This window comes from Mus pahari, chromosome 21, assembly GCF_900095145.1.
Source record: "Mus pahari chromosome 21, PAHARI_EIJ_v1.1, whole genome shotgun sequence".
NCBI classification, from domain to species: domain Eukaryota; kingdom Metazoa; phylum Chordata; class Mammalia; order Rodentia; family Muridae; genus Mus; species Mus pahari.
In genome coordinates, this window is record NC_034610.1 from 37,276,211 (window position 1) to 37,294,461 (window position 18,251).

The window sequence follows — 18,251 nt, forward strand, 5'->3', positions numbered from 1 at the left end:
CTGTAGATCAGTAAACCAAGAGTCCTCTTTGAAAGATGACAGAGAAGAATCTTTAAAAAGTTATAAAATGCATGAATCCCGTGACCTAGGAAATCCAGTTAATGGGGTGACCGCAGAAATACCGGCATGTGTACACAGACATAATCATGAAGTCAAGGTCTTCGTGTTGACAATGAAAAAACATTATAAACACCCAATAGTACCTGCTCAGCAGTGTACAGTACCCTAACTATGGGTTGCCATGGGGATGAGGGGGTATATACCAATAGGAAGAACTGACTTTCCATACACTGTATATGAGTGAGAGAGTGGATATAAGCAGTCTATACATACACATACATTATATATGGATGAGTTTGTAAATGTACAGGAAGCCTAGAAGTACATACCCCACCTTTAACTATGACTTACCTATGCGAATAAAACTGAGGGTGGAAAAAGAGTAAACAAGGGGATTACTTTTTATTGCCATAGTGTTTACACGTTTAAGTGCTTAATGAAAACGCATCATTTTGTATACAAAAAAGACATAAAGAAATGACTCTCACATCTCCCCGTAGCAGGTGTTAGTGAAATTGATTAGAGAACATAACAGAAAGTAGGCCTTTTAGTTTAAACACTCTCTGAGAATTACAACTTTTGTAAAAAAAAAACCATGACTTCCTTGCTTTTTTTTTCTGCTGTAATTTATTCTTGCCTCATGCTATCAAATGGAGATAAGGTTATCAGAGCTTATGAGTTATAGGGAGGCTATGCAGAGGGAAAACTGACATGAGGTGGCTGAGTGAAGACACTACCGCTCAGGAGTCAAGACTCAGCCACACAAGCACAAACCGTTTCCCCAACGGCCTGGAGGCCCCAGCCAGTTGTGCGTCACCAATAAATATCCTGTCTCCCATTTTCTGATCAATTTCCCCAGAGAAGTATAGCTTCAGGTGTCACATGTTAACAGGAAGTTTTCCTGCCCCCAGTTGTATGTAGCAGGAGTTACATGTCTGGCATGCTACAGATGCAAGAGGAGATGATCACTGGGACGCCCTCAGAGAGAAACATTTAGGACGTATGTCTGCAAATGTAGACAAGGTCACCAGAGGCATACATGAAAAAGCTTCCAAAGGTGAAGGGTGTGTCTGTCAAACCAGACCCTTCCTACATGAAGAATGGCTACGGAACGTGACTGGGAATGGGGGCCTCCACACACTTCACAGAAGCTGCCGGCTCTGGAAAAATGAAGCTTCTGCGTTTCCTTTGCCTTGTGACAAGATCTCCTATACAGAACAGCACCTTGACCACTGAGCACCGCTGAAGGGCGAGGAGAGCAGTATTTGGTCGCTCTACTGAGGTTGGTTCTAGATCAGGGCATTGGATATGTGTTCTGCAAGACAGAGAATCTTGTCTTCTTGCATTATTGTTTCCTGAAATTTTCTACAAATTCAGTTATGTGTAAGTACACTCAACGCATATGTGTTTATATGAATCTGTACATAATGTGTGTGCAAGTGAATTAGGTCAGAACAGATAGCATTTCTCATTGATCCTGGAGCTCCAGTCCATACCCCCCCCCCACCGGAACTACACCTCCCTGATAGGCTGGGAGCCAGCAAGCCCCAGAGATCCTCCTGTCTCTGCCCCTGCAGCACTGCGGTGACAGGTGATATGGCCATGCCAGGCTATTTACATGGGTGCTGGAGATTCAAACTCAGACCCTCATGCTTGTGTGGAAACTCCTCTTACCCATGGGGCCATCACCTTAGTCCCTCAATCTGGATTCTAAAAACTTAATGTCTGTGCATATTAGGAATATGCCTGCTATGTAAACAAAACTCATATATGTATGGGATGTAAATAAATAGATAGCTGTTATATGTGGAAACCAGATAACACAAAGACTCAGTTCCCTACTAGTTTCTGTCATTTGTAAAACCAAAGGGTAATGGGAAGAAAAACCATGGCATGTGGTTGCTGAAACTTGGATCTTAGATGTCCACGTGCTCAAGTTTTGGTCCTCAGCTTTGTATATCTGTGTATGTATGTCTGTGTGAGGATGTTGGGTCATCTGGAACTGGAGTTACAGACACTTGTGAGCCACCATGTAGGTGCTGGGAATTGAACCTGGGTCCTCTAGGAAGAGCAGCCAGTGCTTCTAACTACTGAGCTTTCTCTCCAGCCCCCTAAAACGTTATGGACCGGGATTAGTTTAGGTACTCTTAAAAGACAACTAAGCCATAAACTTTCTCAGGAAAGTCTAGACATTTATAGTCTGATCTAGCTATACTTTGAATCTGTAGCCAGGACTCTATATTATTAGTAAAAGTAAAAAGGGACAGATTTGAGGGAAGCAGAAGTATTCATTAGATGATTTCCTGCTAAATCATATCAAAAAAATTAAATCGTCATGCAATATAGCTGCCATGAAATTTACCAGGTTGAATATTCTCAATATGCAAAACTAAATCTTGTCTACCTACCTTGTAAACTGTCGACTCTCTTCATGAACTTCCATTTCTGTGCTTTTAAATTCATTTAGTTCTTTCCTTATTGCTGCCTAAACAGGAGAAAACAGAGCAGAATTTAGGTAACGTATTTTCCTAACCTATGGAGCATCCACAAGGCAGATATTCTTCTATGATGTAATATTGTAGGGGAGAGAAAAACGATCACTAATTCATCCCAGATTAAGATTTAATAAATGAAACGTGTTACAGTCTGATCACCCCTGGTGTTGAGAAAAATCTTCAAAATCTGAGGCTTTCTGAGCCTTAGTGTGACTCACAAGGGGAAAAGTTCCACACCCGACCTCATGTGACAGTCAGCAAAGTAAAGGTATGGTAAAAACTCATATAATGACCTTCAAGATACATGTGTGCAGTGTGTATGAACGCAAATGAATTCTTTATGCTGTGGTGGGGACCAAGCCTGGGCCTCATGCATATCAGGAAAGCACTCTCACACCGAGTCAGACTCCTGGCCCATAGATGAATTTTGTGTGTAGACCAGGTCATCATCCCTCAGCTATCTCATCTCGTTATGCCTTCGCAAATATCCCAAATTCTGGAAACTCTCTTAACTCTGCATATCAGAAACACCCTTGGTTGCGCGTTTCAGAGGAGGGCTACTCAGGTGACGGCTAAACTATAGCTCAGACGGCTTCCCCAAGAGTGACCGTAGTGGGGAGGGTGGCAGCAGGGTGCTCAATAGACTCATTGTCGTGTCTAGTCTGTGTGTCATACAGAATGTCCTTCCACCCTCTAATGACCGCAGCAGACGTGAGGCATGTGGGGTTTCCAGAGAATCCATATTCTGTTCCTGGGAAAGTTTTACATTGAAGCCCGCCCGCCCGCCCGCCCGCCTGCAGCAACACAGCTTTGATTTGCTACCACAGGGACACCAAGAAGGCTGTTGCTATTTATTTTTTCATGTTGAAAGTTTAGACAAACAGGGCTGAAAATTCAGCATAGCATTTTTAAAGCCACTCAGAGAAAAAAAATCAAATGGAGGCCTTATTTAAAGAACATATAATTCATGCCATGTACAACAACATGCTTATGCATGCAGACTGGAAAGTGGAGACGCCCCTCCGAATGCTAACTTTGGCTGGCTGTTAACAGACAGTGGCAGGATTATGCATGGGTTTAGTTTTAATTTCTGTCTTATTTTTATTTCCTATTTTTTTCTACAAAGGGTATTTCACTCACATAAAACGTACTAAAAAAAAAAAAAAAACACCTCCACAACTTTATAAACTCTATGTAGATTGCACTGCTCAGACAAAACCCAGATTAGTGTAAATATTTTTTATGCAAAGAATGTCTTCTGTCATATAAAAGGACAAGTAGATATGAAACATTCTTATGACAACTACACTAAAGGGACTGACTCCCGTTAAACACAGAATGGCAATGTAAACCCCAGGAAGTCCTTTCCCAGAGAGATAGGGGAATCTGCTTTGTGACTGAAAGCCAATGAACTTTGGAAAAGGGAAAAGATAGAAGAAAGCCCCAAGACCCCTTCGTGGCCCTCTCCCATCATTAACCCCCAGTGCACAGTTTACAGGCTCCCCTTCCAAGTATATTTTAATGTGATAAAGAAGCCCTGTGTCACAGGCTGCCTCCTTTCCCCAGATACATTCTGTAGGTCTGGAAGTGTCTTTGGGGGACCCTGGGACAGTGAACAGTAGTTCTAATTCTCATTACTAGTTTTCAGAAAGTGCCAAAGCAAACAGAGACCTATTTGTGGGCCAGAGTCCCCTGTGCCACAGTCATGCAGCAGTCATAACAATGTGGACACTTGGTTTTGGCCATAGTAACAACTGGCGCAGGAGCCAGGAGCCAGGCAGTTGCTCAAATGAAGTTTTAGAAAAAAAAGTTTGTCCTTTGGAAGAAGTGTTTCAGTATACATAGGGCAGAGAATTCCGACTCTGTGTTCATTTAAAAGTTTCTTCTGTACACAAACACTTTCAGCAGAGTCCGCGTGAAGGGCTGCAGTTGGACTCAGCAGAAGGACGCTGGTCATAGCACTGCGACATGATGTAGCTCTCTGCTCAAGCCACAGCTTTCCTGCTGCAATGGTTCAGACGGGTGTCACCTCTCATCCGTGTGCTCCATTGTTCAGGGCGGGGGTTATTCGAAGTGTTGTGAACATGTAACAGGTCGGGTCTTATGAGGACCATGTCTGTGGGTCACTGGGGGGCACGCCTCTGAAGGCTTGTAAGCATTATATATCACTGATCTAAGCCAGTAACTTTGGACTGCTTTGTCACATGACAGTTGATAACCTACATGATATTCTGAGCTGAAACAGAGGCCCAGCTCTTGGGACCTACTGGATACCAAAACGTGCATTGAGTCATTAAGTTGAAACCACCTGTAATCCTTCACGTCGCACATACATCCAATAAAGTGCTTCATTTCCATGTGTGTGCTGGTTGTCGTTAGAAGTCATAGGTCAGTAGTAACATGTAACAGCATAGCAACAAGTGTTAACACAGCAGGGGACACTCATTTGTCCGATTATGGAACCAAGTCCTCACTTCCACAATTTACTCAGTAAGGACCCACTTTCATTCTGTCAGTTACCATGTTGGAAGGAAGAAGATTTCACAGAGGTTCAAAGAGGAAAATTAAAACCTTTTGTATTAGCAAGACACACAGGGTATAAACATAACCTGCTTTTTTTTTTTTTTTTTTTAAAGATAAGAATAGATCTCAGGCCTAATAATTCTCTAAGTGTACCTGGGGCTGGTTTTGTTGAAAGATAGAGAAGACGGGCTGAGGTGGTGGGACTGGAGCCATTGGTGCAGGGCTGGACTACCCAGGGGGAACCATTCAGCTGAAACTAATCTCTCAGAGGACAGAGGCAACGACCTCAAATCCCAGGGGGCTGCACTGAGACCACATGCACAGTGGCGTTTGGGATCATGGAAATTAAACTCAGGACATACAGCCGACTAAATCTAAGTTTAAGTGTGGCTAGTAGAGAGTAGCCACATGCTTTTCCTCATCAAATCAGCTCTGGTCAGTTTGGGGCATTTCTTGGCCAGAAGCACCTGGTAATTTGTTGAAAATACAGTTCTTGCAGCCTTCTGAAACTGAACCGTCACAGTCTAGGTTGTAAGTGAAGAGTTCGTTAAGAGTTTCCACTTGATACCTTTTGTTTCTTTCTTTGCTAAATGCAGCTATCAAACAACGAGTGGCTGGCTTGCTTGTTTGGTGTTATGGAGAGTGAAGTGTGCCCCCTGCGAGCCAGCTAATGACATCCCACAGAGTGACAATCACACACTTCCGAGGGCCTAGCTAGTCAGTGCTTTACTGGAAAGGCACGATTCATCTTCCTGTCCCTTGTACCTAGAATAGCGTTGACTTTTAATCAACAGGGCAGATCAATGTGTCATCAGTAAATAATGTTATTATTCTGGTTCACCAGAAAATTTTAACATTGAAATTTTCGTCAGTATTTTAAATTTCAATCCAACTTGGGTAACTATGGAGGGAAACCACTTATGGGTTCTAAATAATCTTTGCATTTATTTTTCCTCTAAAAAGTAATATAAACTTTCAGTAATTTTTATTTTCACTAGTTTTTTTTTTTTAATGGAGCATAGAGAGCAATACTTAAATTTTTAAAGCTAACTTTAAGCTCCATCTATTTATTTTTGTGCTGGGAGTCCATCTGTGCTTGTGTAGGATGCCACATGTGCCACGGCTGGCATGTGGAGGGCCGAGGAGAGCTCCCTTCCACCACATGCATCCCAGGGACCAAACTCAGGCTGTCAGGCTCCGTGGCAAACGGCTTCACCCACCGTGCTATCTCAGCGGCCTCATAACCCAATTCTTAACAAAACAGTTAAATCATACCTAATGAATTTAATACCAATTAACTTAAGGAAGCAAATACATTATTTAGAATCTGACTAATAGGTGTCATGAAGTATCTTAAGGTAAAAGTAACAACAAAAATCTCTCTTTTTTTTTTTCCCCTTTGGTGTAATGACAATTAGCATGCTATTTTCATCCATAAATAACATGATTTTAGCACGTGGGCCATATTTATGTATACATATTTTGTGTGTGTGTGTATGTGTGTGTATGTGTGTGTGTGTCTCTGCACGTGCTCGAGTGCCCTCACTGGGCATGTACTGAAGCCTGAAGTTGACATCAGGAGATCGTCCTCAACCAGCCTCCACATCATTTCTTGAGACAGGCTATCTCAGTGAGCCTGGGGTCCGCTCTTTCAGCCAGACTGTCTGCTCAGCAGCTCAGGGATGCCTCTGTCCGTTCCTGCCCTTGGTGCTGGGCGGACGAATATGCAGGAGCACACTCGGCTCTCTCACACAGAGTTCTAGGACCCAGGTGGCTGTTTTTATGCTTGCTGGGCAGCACGTCCCCTATGGAACCAGCTACCTAGCCTCTGTATACACGGGATTTTTACAATTGTGGGAAGTGACTTAATTTCTCTGTGTTACATAGAAAATAGTATTTTTTTTTTTTTAACACTCATAAAAATGCCATGCCTTGATCTGAATTGTCATTGTTGATTTTTCCCATTTGTGATTCTGGATGGATATTCAGCTATTTGACAACAAACACACACTACCTGCATGTACAAAACACACTGCATGTAACTAGATCACTTGCATGTATAAAACATGCTATACATAAACATGTTCAATTTTTGCATTTTTCTGTTTTCTAATTTCTACCTTTAAAGGTACACCCTTTTTTTTTTTTGTCTAAAATTCTTCCTTTTCCCTAGAAAGCACAGACACAATAATAACACAGCCCTAAAACTGGTGTCCTTCAGACCTTGGCACACCTCATGATGAATGCGAGAGATTTCTGAGGGAGAGACTGAGCCTCCCTCGTAAGCCAGGAGGGAATCTGGCTCTGACCTGGAGCTTGGGTGCTGGGATCAAGGGAGATGTGAGAATTCCATTTCTTCAGCGTACTCCAGAACAGAAGCCATGCTTGCAGAAGAAATCCTGACCAGGCCCAACACCCCGCAGTTAACAAGCCTGAGACAGAAGCCTCTCTTACTCTCAGTTCAAATGATCGTAATAAGAAAAATCGCCGCCCACTATAGCTGCAGATGAATGAGTTCTGCTTCTTACAGCAGGGCAAAGCTACGTCAGGGCTGCTTCAGGGAGTGGCAAATTGAGTTTACACATGGGGGTGGCTGACCATTTAGATGGTCACTCCTGTGCTTTCCACAGTCTATGGATGTCACTGTTTACATGGCCTGTCTAAAGGTCAGCATTTGAATAATCAGGTGGCTGCTAATGGATGTGGCAAATTGTGCTTTTCTAAGATGGCCAAGATAACACCTTCGGTCCACACAACCTGACTTCACTGCTCTCCCACCAAGAGGCGGACTTATCTATTCCCTTCTCCTTTGTTCTCAACTGGCCTTATGACTTTCCTGGAATTAATGGAATGGGGTGGACATACAGCTGAGTGACTTCCAAAGCTGACTGGAAAAGGCCAAGAAGCTTTTCCTGGGCTCTGAGGGAAGAGGTTTGGTGACTTACAATGAAGAGGTAGCTCTGTGGGCAGCCCAGCTGAGAGTTCCACATCTGAGCCACAGCAACCAAGACACAAAACATGTTGGAGAGACAATGCTGGCTCTTTCAGGGTAGCCGGATCACCAGGGGGATAACACTGAGTGACCTCGGCCAACCCCATGGAAAACAGACTTGTCCACATGATGCTTGACTATATTGCAACCTATGGAACCTATAAGATGCAAGAAACTTGTCTCTGCTCTTCATCACTAAGCTTAGGGGTGGCTTGCTGCATGGGACAGCGGCTGCAGTGGTGTTAACTAGAAGCCACGGGAGGAGGAAGAGCAATGAAAGCCCACAGCTGACGGCAGAGTAACGGGAACAAATGGACTTCTTGAAGAGGGACCAGTTGCATGGCAACTAAGGACTAGCTTTTCCTGAGACCCAGTTGAACTCTACTGTACTGTACTGTTATTACTGTACATGACACATAAGTGTGCAGGTGGAGAGAGAGAGAGAGAGAGAGAGAGAGAGAGAGAGAGATGCTCAGATGGAGAGGAGGAGGGTGAGTATGCAGGTTTTGGGAGTAAAAAAGGCCACTCTGAGATTCTTGCCTTGTCTGCAGGTGTCAACCTGGCCCAGGGCTTGTCTGCTCGGCGGTCATAGTCCGGGGAATCTGTCACTTCTACATACTCATTGAACCGCAGGATCCTTCGGGCTTGTAGCTCTGCCACGGTAGGTCTTAGGCTGAGCTGCAGGAGGGGGCGGGCAGGGAGGGGGAGGGAAGACCGAGATCAGTTACCCGTTTTTTACAGCCTCTAGGTGGCAAGTTTTCTGTCTGGAACACTTCAAAGTTAAGGTCACTTTCAGGTATTAAAAGAGAAGCAACAGCATCTTGGGAATTCATGAGACCTAGAAAGTAGCGTGCCCTCATTTCCAGACTAGAAAAGCATTCGTGCCAACTAGCTAGGTCAGCCTTTGGTAACTGTCCCTACAACACATCTGGTGCTGAGATTTCAGACACAGCAACCCATAGTGACAAAGTTCTACCAGTAACACAGCTTCTAGAGTCACTGTGGTGACATTTGACGGGTGAAGACAAAAGCTATGGACCTCCCAGAACATGGGAATGAGTCTCGGCTTGCAGCACGTGGAGAAATAGTGTTTCTCTGTAGCAGTGGCCCAGAGAAAGGCTCGGCTGCAGCAAGGCCTTCCTGGGAAGACGGGCAGATGAGGGAGGCTTCCTGGAGAGGAGTCCCTCCTGCAGCCTTTCTGACTCGTCTGCTCCTGGGGCCTGCTTCTTGAGTCCTCTGCACCATTCAAACGTATCATTCGATGTGATCTGGCCAGCCCTGGGGTGTCTTTGCTTCTCTCTTTCCCCTTTCACAAGCACCAAGAGTAAGACTGGAATAATTTTGATACCTGAAAGGGACCCAGACCTGCCTTGGGATACTTTTACTATGAACTCTCCAGCCAGTGATCAACCATGTGAGTCAGGACACACATTCAATTACGGTCTCCCCCCTGCCGTCCTCCAGGCATGGATGGCACAGCCGAGAAACCCTTAGGAGGATTTATAGTGGAATATACGTTCTGATAGTGCTTAAGTTCTCCAAAGGCTGTTATTTTTTAGCACGGGGGGAAGGTGCCGTGGTCCTGGGATCAGGCTGTAACTCTGTAAAGAAGTGGGGAAGACTGCCTGGCTTCCAGCGATAAGCCATTTGTCGATTTTGGTAACACTGTGGTCAAATTCACTTAATAAATTACTCACCCAGGTCTGCTACAGGACAGTGACAAATTGTTAATAGTCACAAAATACTTATTTAGTATTTCCAAGGCTTAATGGAAAGTGTGAGCACTTGAAAATCCAATTAAAGACATGAAAATATATGAAGATGTTAATGTTGGCTTCCTAGATGGGAGATTTGTGTGTGACACTTTCTTTTGCTGTCCCCCCTTTTTTTTTTCACTTAAAATACACATATTCACAATCAGTAAATGCAATATACAAACTTCATTAATTTTTCAAAATGAACATAGAAATAGAAAATAGAAAATAACTGATTTGAATGACTTGAATCTCACGGTGGAGTACTAGGAGGAATCATCCCTAAACATCCCACTCATGAGTTCAGAGTGGGTTTGCGTCTAATAAAAATAAACTGTGCCCCAGACCATGCATGCTCATTAGCAGTCATGACGACATCACCTTCCGGCTGAGCCTCCGTCTGAGCTCCATTTTCGCTTCTTGCTCCTCTTCGTCGTTCTTTTCTGTTTATTAGGGGAGGCATAAGGAGCGTTACCAGAGACAATCATATAATCAGAAAAGTCCACCAGGAACAATGTTCAGGTCTGGCATATGCTGATCCTGCATGCTGTCACCTTAGAAATGTATCCAAAGGCTCTCTAGGAGTGCTCAATATGCATGTTATATATGTGCCTATATGTCATGGTATCTTCCTTCTTAACGGAACTGGTAAACTTTCTTCACTGATTTTAAACAAGATTTCTTGTCCTATGTCCATCCTATTGCTGACCACCTCAGGGTTTTAGAAATACAATCTACCAGAATTCAGATAAAACTTTACTTCTGAATCTGCCCTTCATGGGAAAAATCCAGGACACACTAGAAAGAACAAATTAGAACCATCCAGTGCACGTCTGAGCTGCTGACTTCCATTCAAACCCAACCAAAATATTTGGTTTGTCTTCCTATGTTTCCATAGAAGCAAAATGTAAGCATTCCTTGGGACTTGGCTTTCAAGCCAATGCTCTGAATGGGGTTATGTTGTACTGTGGGTGGGAATTATTTATTTTCTTGTGACTAACTTTCCAAAGTCATCTTTTTCTCTAGTGCTTCATCAAGCAGTGCAATTCCACGCAGTCCAAACAGACAGGACTGCAAAAAGTAAGTTAAGAATTTTAAAAGAAATAAACAGTGTTCAGGATTTAAAGGTATGCATATTTGAAGAGCTTCTGTCGCTGACTCTTGTGTCTTGTCTGTGTTAAGTAAGGCAATGATTTTTTTACTTCATGAAGAAAGACTACACTACAGAAGGGATCAACTAAGAGCTTCAGGAAAATTCTCTTTTATGCAAAGGCTTTATTTAACATATCTGTAAGTGTGCGTGTGTGTGTGTGTGTGTGTGTGTGTATGTGTGTTGTTTGTGGTGTATGTGGTGTGTGTGTATAGGTCAGAGGACCTTGAACGTCATCATTTGCTGCTATCTACCTTGGTTTTTAAGACAGTCTTTCTTACAGAGACCCGAGGCTTACTGACTAGGCTGCGGTGTCTGGGCAGAGACCCCAGTAATCCACCTGTCTCTGCCTCACCAGCACTGAGATGGTAAACACATCCCACTACGTACACCCAGCTTTATAAGTGGGTGCTGGCAACAGAACTCAGGTCTTCACAATGGCACTGCAGTCACTTTACTGATTAGGCAATTTCCACAACCCTAAAATGTACTTATTGTAAAAATTCAAATGGACTTTTCACCACTAAGGTTGGTGTCATGAGTAAAAAGTTAGTACTGAATGTGAACAGGAGTGGTAGGTTTTTGCTCATCGATCCCACCACATTTTCTCTATATTTTTTCTTCTCTGGACACAATGAACTCTCTGTATTCTTCTGAAACACATCTCTTAATTTACAAGGAATATGATGATCCATGTTATTATATACAGCAATACAAACGGAAATCACCCTTTGGACCAGAGACACTTCAAGCTCCTTCATCAAATTAATTTGATTCTACATCAGATTTCTTGTGAATGAACTGTAAGCTTTGCTGATTGCTTCACAAAAACAAGTCTCTCTATATCTTTAAAATGTCCACAAAGGGTTACTTACTTAATGTGAATTGAATGAAGCTTGTGAATTGTATATTATTGTACGTATTAGACAAAAATCAAAACTTCTTGTTGATGTTATTAAAGTCAGAGCTTTACAGGGCAAGAGCTGTATTTAAAAGAAAAATATAACCCTTAAATATAATTTTAGTCACTTCTTCTCATATGCCTACCATGCTTCATTTCTTTTTTTGTAAAAGCTACTCCTATAACAAATTAAATTTATTCATTTTACTTTAGGAGTGTTTTGCCTACATTTTCTGTTTGTATCCCATGTGTGAGTTTGGTGTCCACTAAGGTCCAAAGAGGGCACTGAATGCCGTGGGTCTGAAGTTGAAGATAACTATGAGCTATCATGGGAACGATGGGAATTGAACCTGGGTCTTCTGCAAGAGCACCAAGTGCTCTCTCAAGTGCTAAACTATCTCTCCAGGGTCCCACTTCCCGTGCTTCATTTCTTAAACACAGTTTTTTCCAACACACATACTCACACCCACACACAGACACACACACACACACAAAACCCCCCAAAAGGTTTTCATTCTTTATGTAAAATGTCATTTCTTTGAAGGGCATATTAGTTTTACCATTTAAGGATGTTGTACAAGGTGACAGCCAGTGACATCTAAGAAGGGAAGAGCTGACAGCAGTTAGGCAACTTAAGTAAACAGCGTTTTACGATCTGGGAATTCTTCCTTGACACCAGGAACTGGCTTTGAATATTTTTCCCATGCTTGATGTGATACTTCTAAAGTGGGAGAGGGACGAAGGTGGCTGCCATGATGTAGCCTCGGAGTCGTTGCAGAGTGGTACAGGCTTAAGGGTATATCTTGAAGTGGGTACTTAAACATTCAGTGAGGTGTCCACTTAAGGTACAACATTTCCTTTTTCTGTTGATCAATTAGCAGACTAACTATATAGTATGATGTAAATGGTCTGGAGCATTGGGACGGATTGAAGGGTTTCCATGGAGGAAGTGACAGAGCGCTTGGCCAGTGTCTTGCATCGGAGTGGAGGGGTGTTGCCTCAGACTGCCACAGGAAGCATATGAGAAGCACTCCATCTATACACGTGCTTTAAAGGTGGTGGGCACTGCAGAAAAACGCCTGGCTGGTCAGTGTGGCCTGGATGTTGTATAGATTAGCTAAGAGAAGACGAAAAGGAAGAGCAAAACTAACAACTGTGGTAGCACTGCTCTGCTGAGCCGCTGATTGGGGTAAAACGAACTGGGCTTCCCCATATGTTCTCTGTGGTACTGTTTATCTTTTTGCTGCTTGATATGTTTCCATGTGGGTGGCTTTTTGTTGTGTCTTGTTTTGTTTTACTTAAAAGTTTTATTTATCTATTGTGTGTTTATGTTCACAAGCACACTGCCACAGCACACATGTGGAGGTCAGAGGAAAACTTGTGGGGGTAGATTGTGTAGACCCTGGGGATTGTATTCAAGTTGTCAGATCTAGTGGCAGTGTCTTGACCTGCCGGGACATCTTACTGACTCCACATAAGTATTTTGAATAGATGAAAATATATTTATAAACTTTTGAAATATATATATATATACACACACACGTATATGTGTGCTATATTAACATATATTTAGGTATTTTCAACAAATAAAACTACATTTATAAACTTTTGAAATGTATGTGTGTATATATATATATATTTATTAACACATATATATATTAATACATATGCTAAAACCCTAAATCAATGGGTATATGAAGAATAAAGATGTCCACAGTAGAGTATAGATGGAAGACATGTAGTTAGTTGACCTCTGTAAAATTTCATCTTTTTTTTTTTTTTTTTTTTTTTGTAGGTTTAAAAACTTTCACAATTAATTGTCAAAGGAAAAGATTCAGAACTCAGTGGCCTGGGCTACTTATTTTTTCCTCTGTGGAAAATACATTTGAAATGATGTAAGCAAATATGAGAGCAATGCGTTCTGCCTCAGGTCCTTATGCAAAAGCACACAGCACTTTTCCTGATTGGCCAGACTTGGCTTCTCTGGTTGTCAAAGATAAGGGATATGATACAAAGACATCAGGTTTGTCCCATGTCATTACAGAGTAGCTATTGGTGTTTACTGTCACCCCAGCCATGGTTATGAAAGTGGTAGACCTGGACTAAAGAACTGTTGACTACTTTATGCCTTGACTCACATTCTTAGCCACTAAAGACCATATTGTATCACAGAGTTTTCTGGTGTCTTCATTTAGATATCCTTGCTACTTTTGAACAGAAACTGGAGATGAATACCTGAGCAGAAAGAGGAAAATACAGCAGAGTGCAGAGGCAAGGGGTTGAACGAAGTGCTTGTGGGCTAAGCTCAGTGGAAAGAGCCTCCACAGCCCTGACTGCTTCCCTTGGCCTGTGGTAGGGGATCGGGAGCCAGTTATCTGCCTCTCCAGACTGGAAATGGACCTCCTGTTTCCAGAATCAACATGAACTTAGAAGGAAGTAAAACAGGGCTAGAGTCAAGACGAAGTTGACTTTGGTCCTTCAATCCTTCCCGAACCTCCAGGAAAACAGAGGGTCCAAAAGCCAACACAGCATTTAAGATCAACATGCAATAAATTTCCGGATCCATGAAAGAGTTCCTCAAATAACTAAACTCCACTGTGGCTTGGCACATGCGTCCCCAAGGACAGAATTACCCAGAATTTGCAAGGCCCTCTTTTCAAAGTATCTCATCAGACATCCAGTAAGACATACCCTTTGTACACACAGGAGCTCACAGTCCACCTTTGAGCTTAAAGTTTAACTTCGAGAGCATGTCCCAGGAACTCGCCAGAGAAAACAATGACACCCATGGGTTTTGTTTTCCTGTCAACATTAGCTTTGCTAAAGTAAAAACACACCCTTCTTTTGTAGCCACAACCATTTTGTCTTTCAGATGGGCATTTCTGCACATCAGCAGGCTCTTTGATGGGATCTACTCAAACGATGCTCACAACTAACCAGAAAAATGACAGCAAGAGAGAGATGCTACAGAGAGGTGGTTGGTCCTCCTTGTACTGGTTAAATGTTCATCCTGAGCTGTTTCAGTCATGGCTACAGTCCTACAAATATACTACCAGAATCTTTCTTTCCTTTAGAAAAGAAAATATCTCATATGAGAGTGTGGGGTCATCCAGCAGGCTGGCTGTGCTCTGCCAGCTTGGATGAAAAGGATGTCTCCATGCCAGTGACTTACTGCCATTAGAGTGCTGCCCAAGGTTCTGAGCATTCCCATCCTTTGAGATTTCACAAAATAAAAAAGCTATTTGGGAGCAAGGTTAACATCTACACATTCTGCTAGACTCTGCCTTTAAGCTCACCGACGTTCGTGGCCATCCTGCGAGAGCAGCAGGGCAGGCCGTGTTTCTAGTGGGATCTCCCACACTTAGCCACCAGCAATCAGAACGGAAAAACAGAGTGGGGGAATGAATGGAGAACTCTTTAGGTTTCAAGAAACCACAAAGAATTCAAGAAAGAAGAGGAGTTATCACAACAGAGGAAAATGAAATGCCTTGCAAAACCCCTCTCGCCATAATTTTAAATCGGGACATTTGCTCAACCTAGCAACAAACTGTATTATTCATAACAATATAGGGATGTTTGATTGATTTCCTTGTGGATTCCTTTCTCTGGCAGTTATTTGAGTAGACTAGAGCATTTACTTTAATATTTGAGCAAAAGAACACATGGGATACATTTCTTTCTGAAACATAATTACTATGAATAGGGTTCCACTTTAGGAGATACTAGGCTTAAAGCCATAAAAATGAAATATGAAAACCAAGAACTTATTTTTTAGATATGTAAGCATCTAACTAACGTATGTGACACACACGGCCCATTTCAGGCAGCTGTGAGTTCCCTCCTGTTGGACAGGCTGTCTCTGGGGCAACTTGTTATTGATCACCTGCGGGATCACAGTGCAGCGTCAGATACTCACGTTTTAAGATGTTTCTTTGCTCTAATTCTTCCGTTGTTGGCCTCTGGCTGAGTCTCCTACGAGGGCAAAATGAAGAATATACACTACAGGTTACAAGATGAATACACCCCAAGTTACAAATGAGGCCCCTTGAGTGGAAGATACAAACAAAACATCTTGAGAAATAAACCTAAAAATTTAAGCCTGTAAGCTAAATCTCTCCCTTCAATCTCTTCAGACACTACCAAGAGTGGCTTAGACTATCTCCCCTTTACTCATCCTTGAAAGACAGGCATCTGACTTTGGTTGGGTCCATGTCTACAGATTGTGGCTTTCCTAGTAGCCAGGTGTGGGATGGGACATGAACAGAGTGAGCTTTTAAAGTTGTTTTTCACCCTCGCCATAGATGAGTGTGTGGTCCCTGCTTTCCACAACCCTCTTGCACAGGCTACACTTGGACATGGTGTTATGAGCCAGCTTTGATCTTGCAGATGAGATTACCCAGGGGCATAAGAAATTAATAAAGCAGAAGGAGTCTGGCTGTTAGGCCTCTGAGGAGAGAGGAGAAACTCCATCATGCTGGGTGGCCCAGCTTCCTCTAGACTGCCCAGTAAGAAAGAAATCAACATACATTGCTTGAATGCCTGGATCCCTGGCATGTTACAGCAGCTTAACCGATAGCTTACTTAATTAATGTACAGCACACTGGTGCCTCAAATCAGCTGCTGTTGCAAAGTTCACGCCAATGTTATGAGTTGCTCAATCTATGCTACTCAGGGTATGAAGGGAAATCCTGTGTCAGGCCCTGCAAGTTATCTTAAACTATGTGGGGCTCCCTCTTCCCTGCTGTTGAGATAAGCCAGGCTCATCCTGGATTAGTAGCTAACTGCTTTACATCAGGGAAGAAACTCCTTATAACTTTGTTTCTGGTCTTGTTCACATGATTAATTTCTTGTTAATCATAGTGAAAGATTTCCTTGGAATGTATGCTGAGTTTGCATAGATTATGATGAATATACACACAAAGGCGACTGACTTTAATGGACTATTTTCTAGACCTACCAAATTCTCAGTGGTAGGAACATGTCAAACCAGTGATCATTCAGAGCTTGTTCAGATTTTCCTTGAAGTTAGATCTCCATTGGGTCTACTTTGAAATTAAAATGAGTTACAGAGTCCACAAAAGGCCCTAGGGAGCAACTGTAGCCAGGCAGCTGGAGTCTATACACCAACTATACTGTGCGCTATGAGTGTGCATTGCCTGTGTACTGGAGTCTGTCATGCCCAGATTCGCTAGTTATCTCCTTTCCTACCTTCACCAACCAAGGAGCATACACTGATGGACTGAGGCCCTCTTAGCACACACATAACAGATGTGCAGCTCAGTCTCCATGTGGGTTCCCAACAACTGGATCAGGGGCTGTCCCTAAAGCTGTTGCCTGTCTGTGTTTAGCCCTGCAGAGACTTGATGTGCCAGGGGATGTGGGGGGTCACGGAGGTGTTCCCAGGGAGTGCCCACTTTCTCAGAGGAGAAGGGACAATGGTGGAGGAACTCTGTGAAGTGGGACCAGAAGTAGGGCAGTGATGGAGATGTAAAATGGATAAATAAATATATTAATGAAGGGAGAAAGAAGGAATGATCACCTAGGTTTTCGGATATGTGACTGGGAAATGACTTGTGAAGATTGTAATATCTAATATGTTCATAACAAATTTAATACAAAATAAATTTTAAAAGAATTTTTTAAATTCTACAGTTGCTTGAAATAGGACCTCGAAGGTTGTCCTGCAGGAAGAATGGAAGCCCCCTGAGTTCTTTATCCACATGTGAGAGCATGTAGAAGAAGACTTGGCTTGAAGCGCAGATAACCGTGAGACTAACCACCTCTACCTTTCCTTCGGGCTCTCAGAGTTTCTGGTACCGTGTTGATGGTGACTATGTCTGCAATCTTTAAAACAATTCAGCAAGGTAGCTGCCAGCGCCCAACTTGAAGATGAAGAAAGAGATGAACGGACTTGCTTAAACGAAACCATGAGCAAATGCTGGGGCCAGGTTCTGCTCCTGCCCTATTTGACTTCAAAGTGTATTGTCTAAGTTCTAGTTGTGGGTAGAATCCTGAGCAAGACCGATAAGATGTCCACCGTGTCCACTGAAAAGCAATTCTTTAACATTTATAAACAACTAAGAACAAACCTTACTGCATTAAGAAAAATGAAGGCTACAGATCATGTGTGTACTTAACAAAAGATATGAAGTATTTGGAGGGCATCGCTGGGATATTAGCTCATAAAAGATACAGATGGTACCCACAATGGATGCTTAGAACTGGTCTCCATCCATTCTGATCTATGCCCACACTTCACTTCCTGTGCTTCCCAAGGAAGGCTGGGCACCATCTGCAACGAATCCTTGATGAAACAGACAGAAGTCTGATGTTGCGCACTGCTGGGTTTTTTGTTTGTTGTTTGTTTTTTTTTTTT

General features: G+C 42.7%; 1 protein-coding gene across 8 annotated transcripts in view; it reads right to left on the reverse strand.

Annotated features, from left to right (window-relative positions):
• The window catches only part of Phactr2 (phosphatase and actin regulator 2), a 255,920-nt gene that overhangs the window by 8,684 nt on the left and 228,985 nt on the right, over nt 1-18,251 (reverse strand). For all 8 annotated transcript variants that reach the window (XM_029532880.1, XM_029532881.1, XM_029532879.1 and 5 more), the window contains 4 exons: nt 15,792-15,847; nt 10,206-10,267; nt 8,611-8,748; nt 2,469-2,545 (listed from right to left, as the gene is read on the reverse strand). In XM_029532880.1, the coding sequence (XP_029388740.1) occupies nt 2,469-2,545; nt 8,611-8,748; nt 10,206-10,267; nt 15,792-15,847 (333 nt within the window). The remainder of the gene's footprint in view (nt 1-2,468; nt 2,546-8,610; nt 8,749-10,205; nt 10,268-15,791; nt 15,848-18,251) is intronic.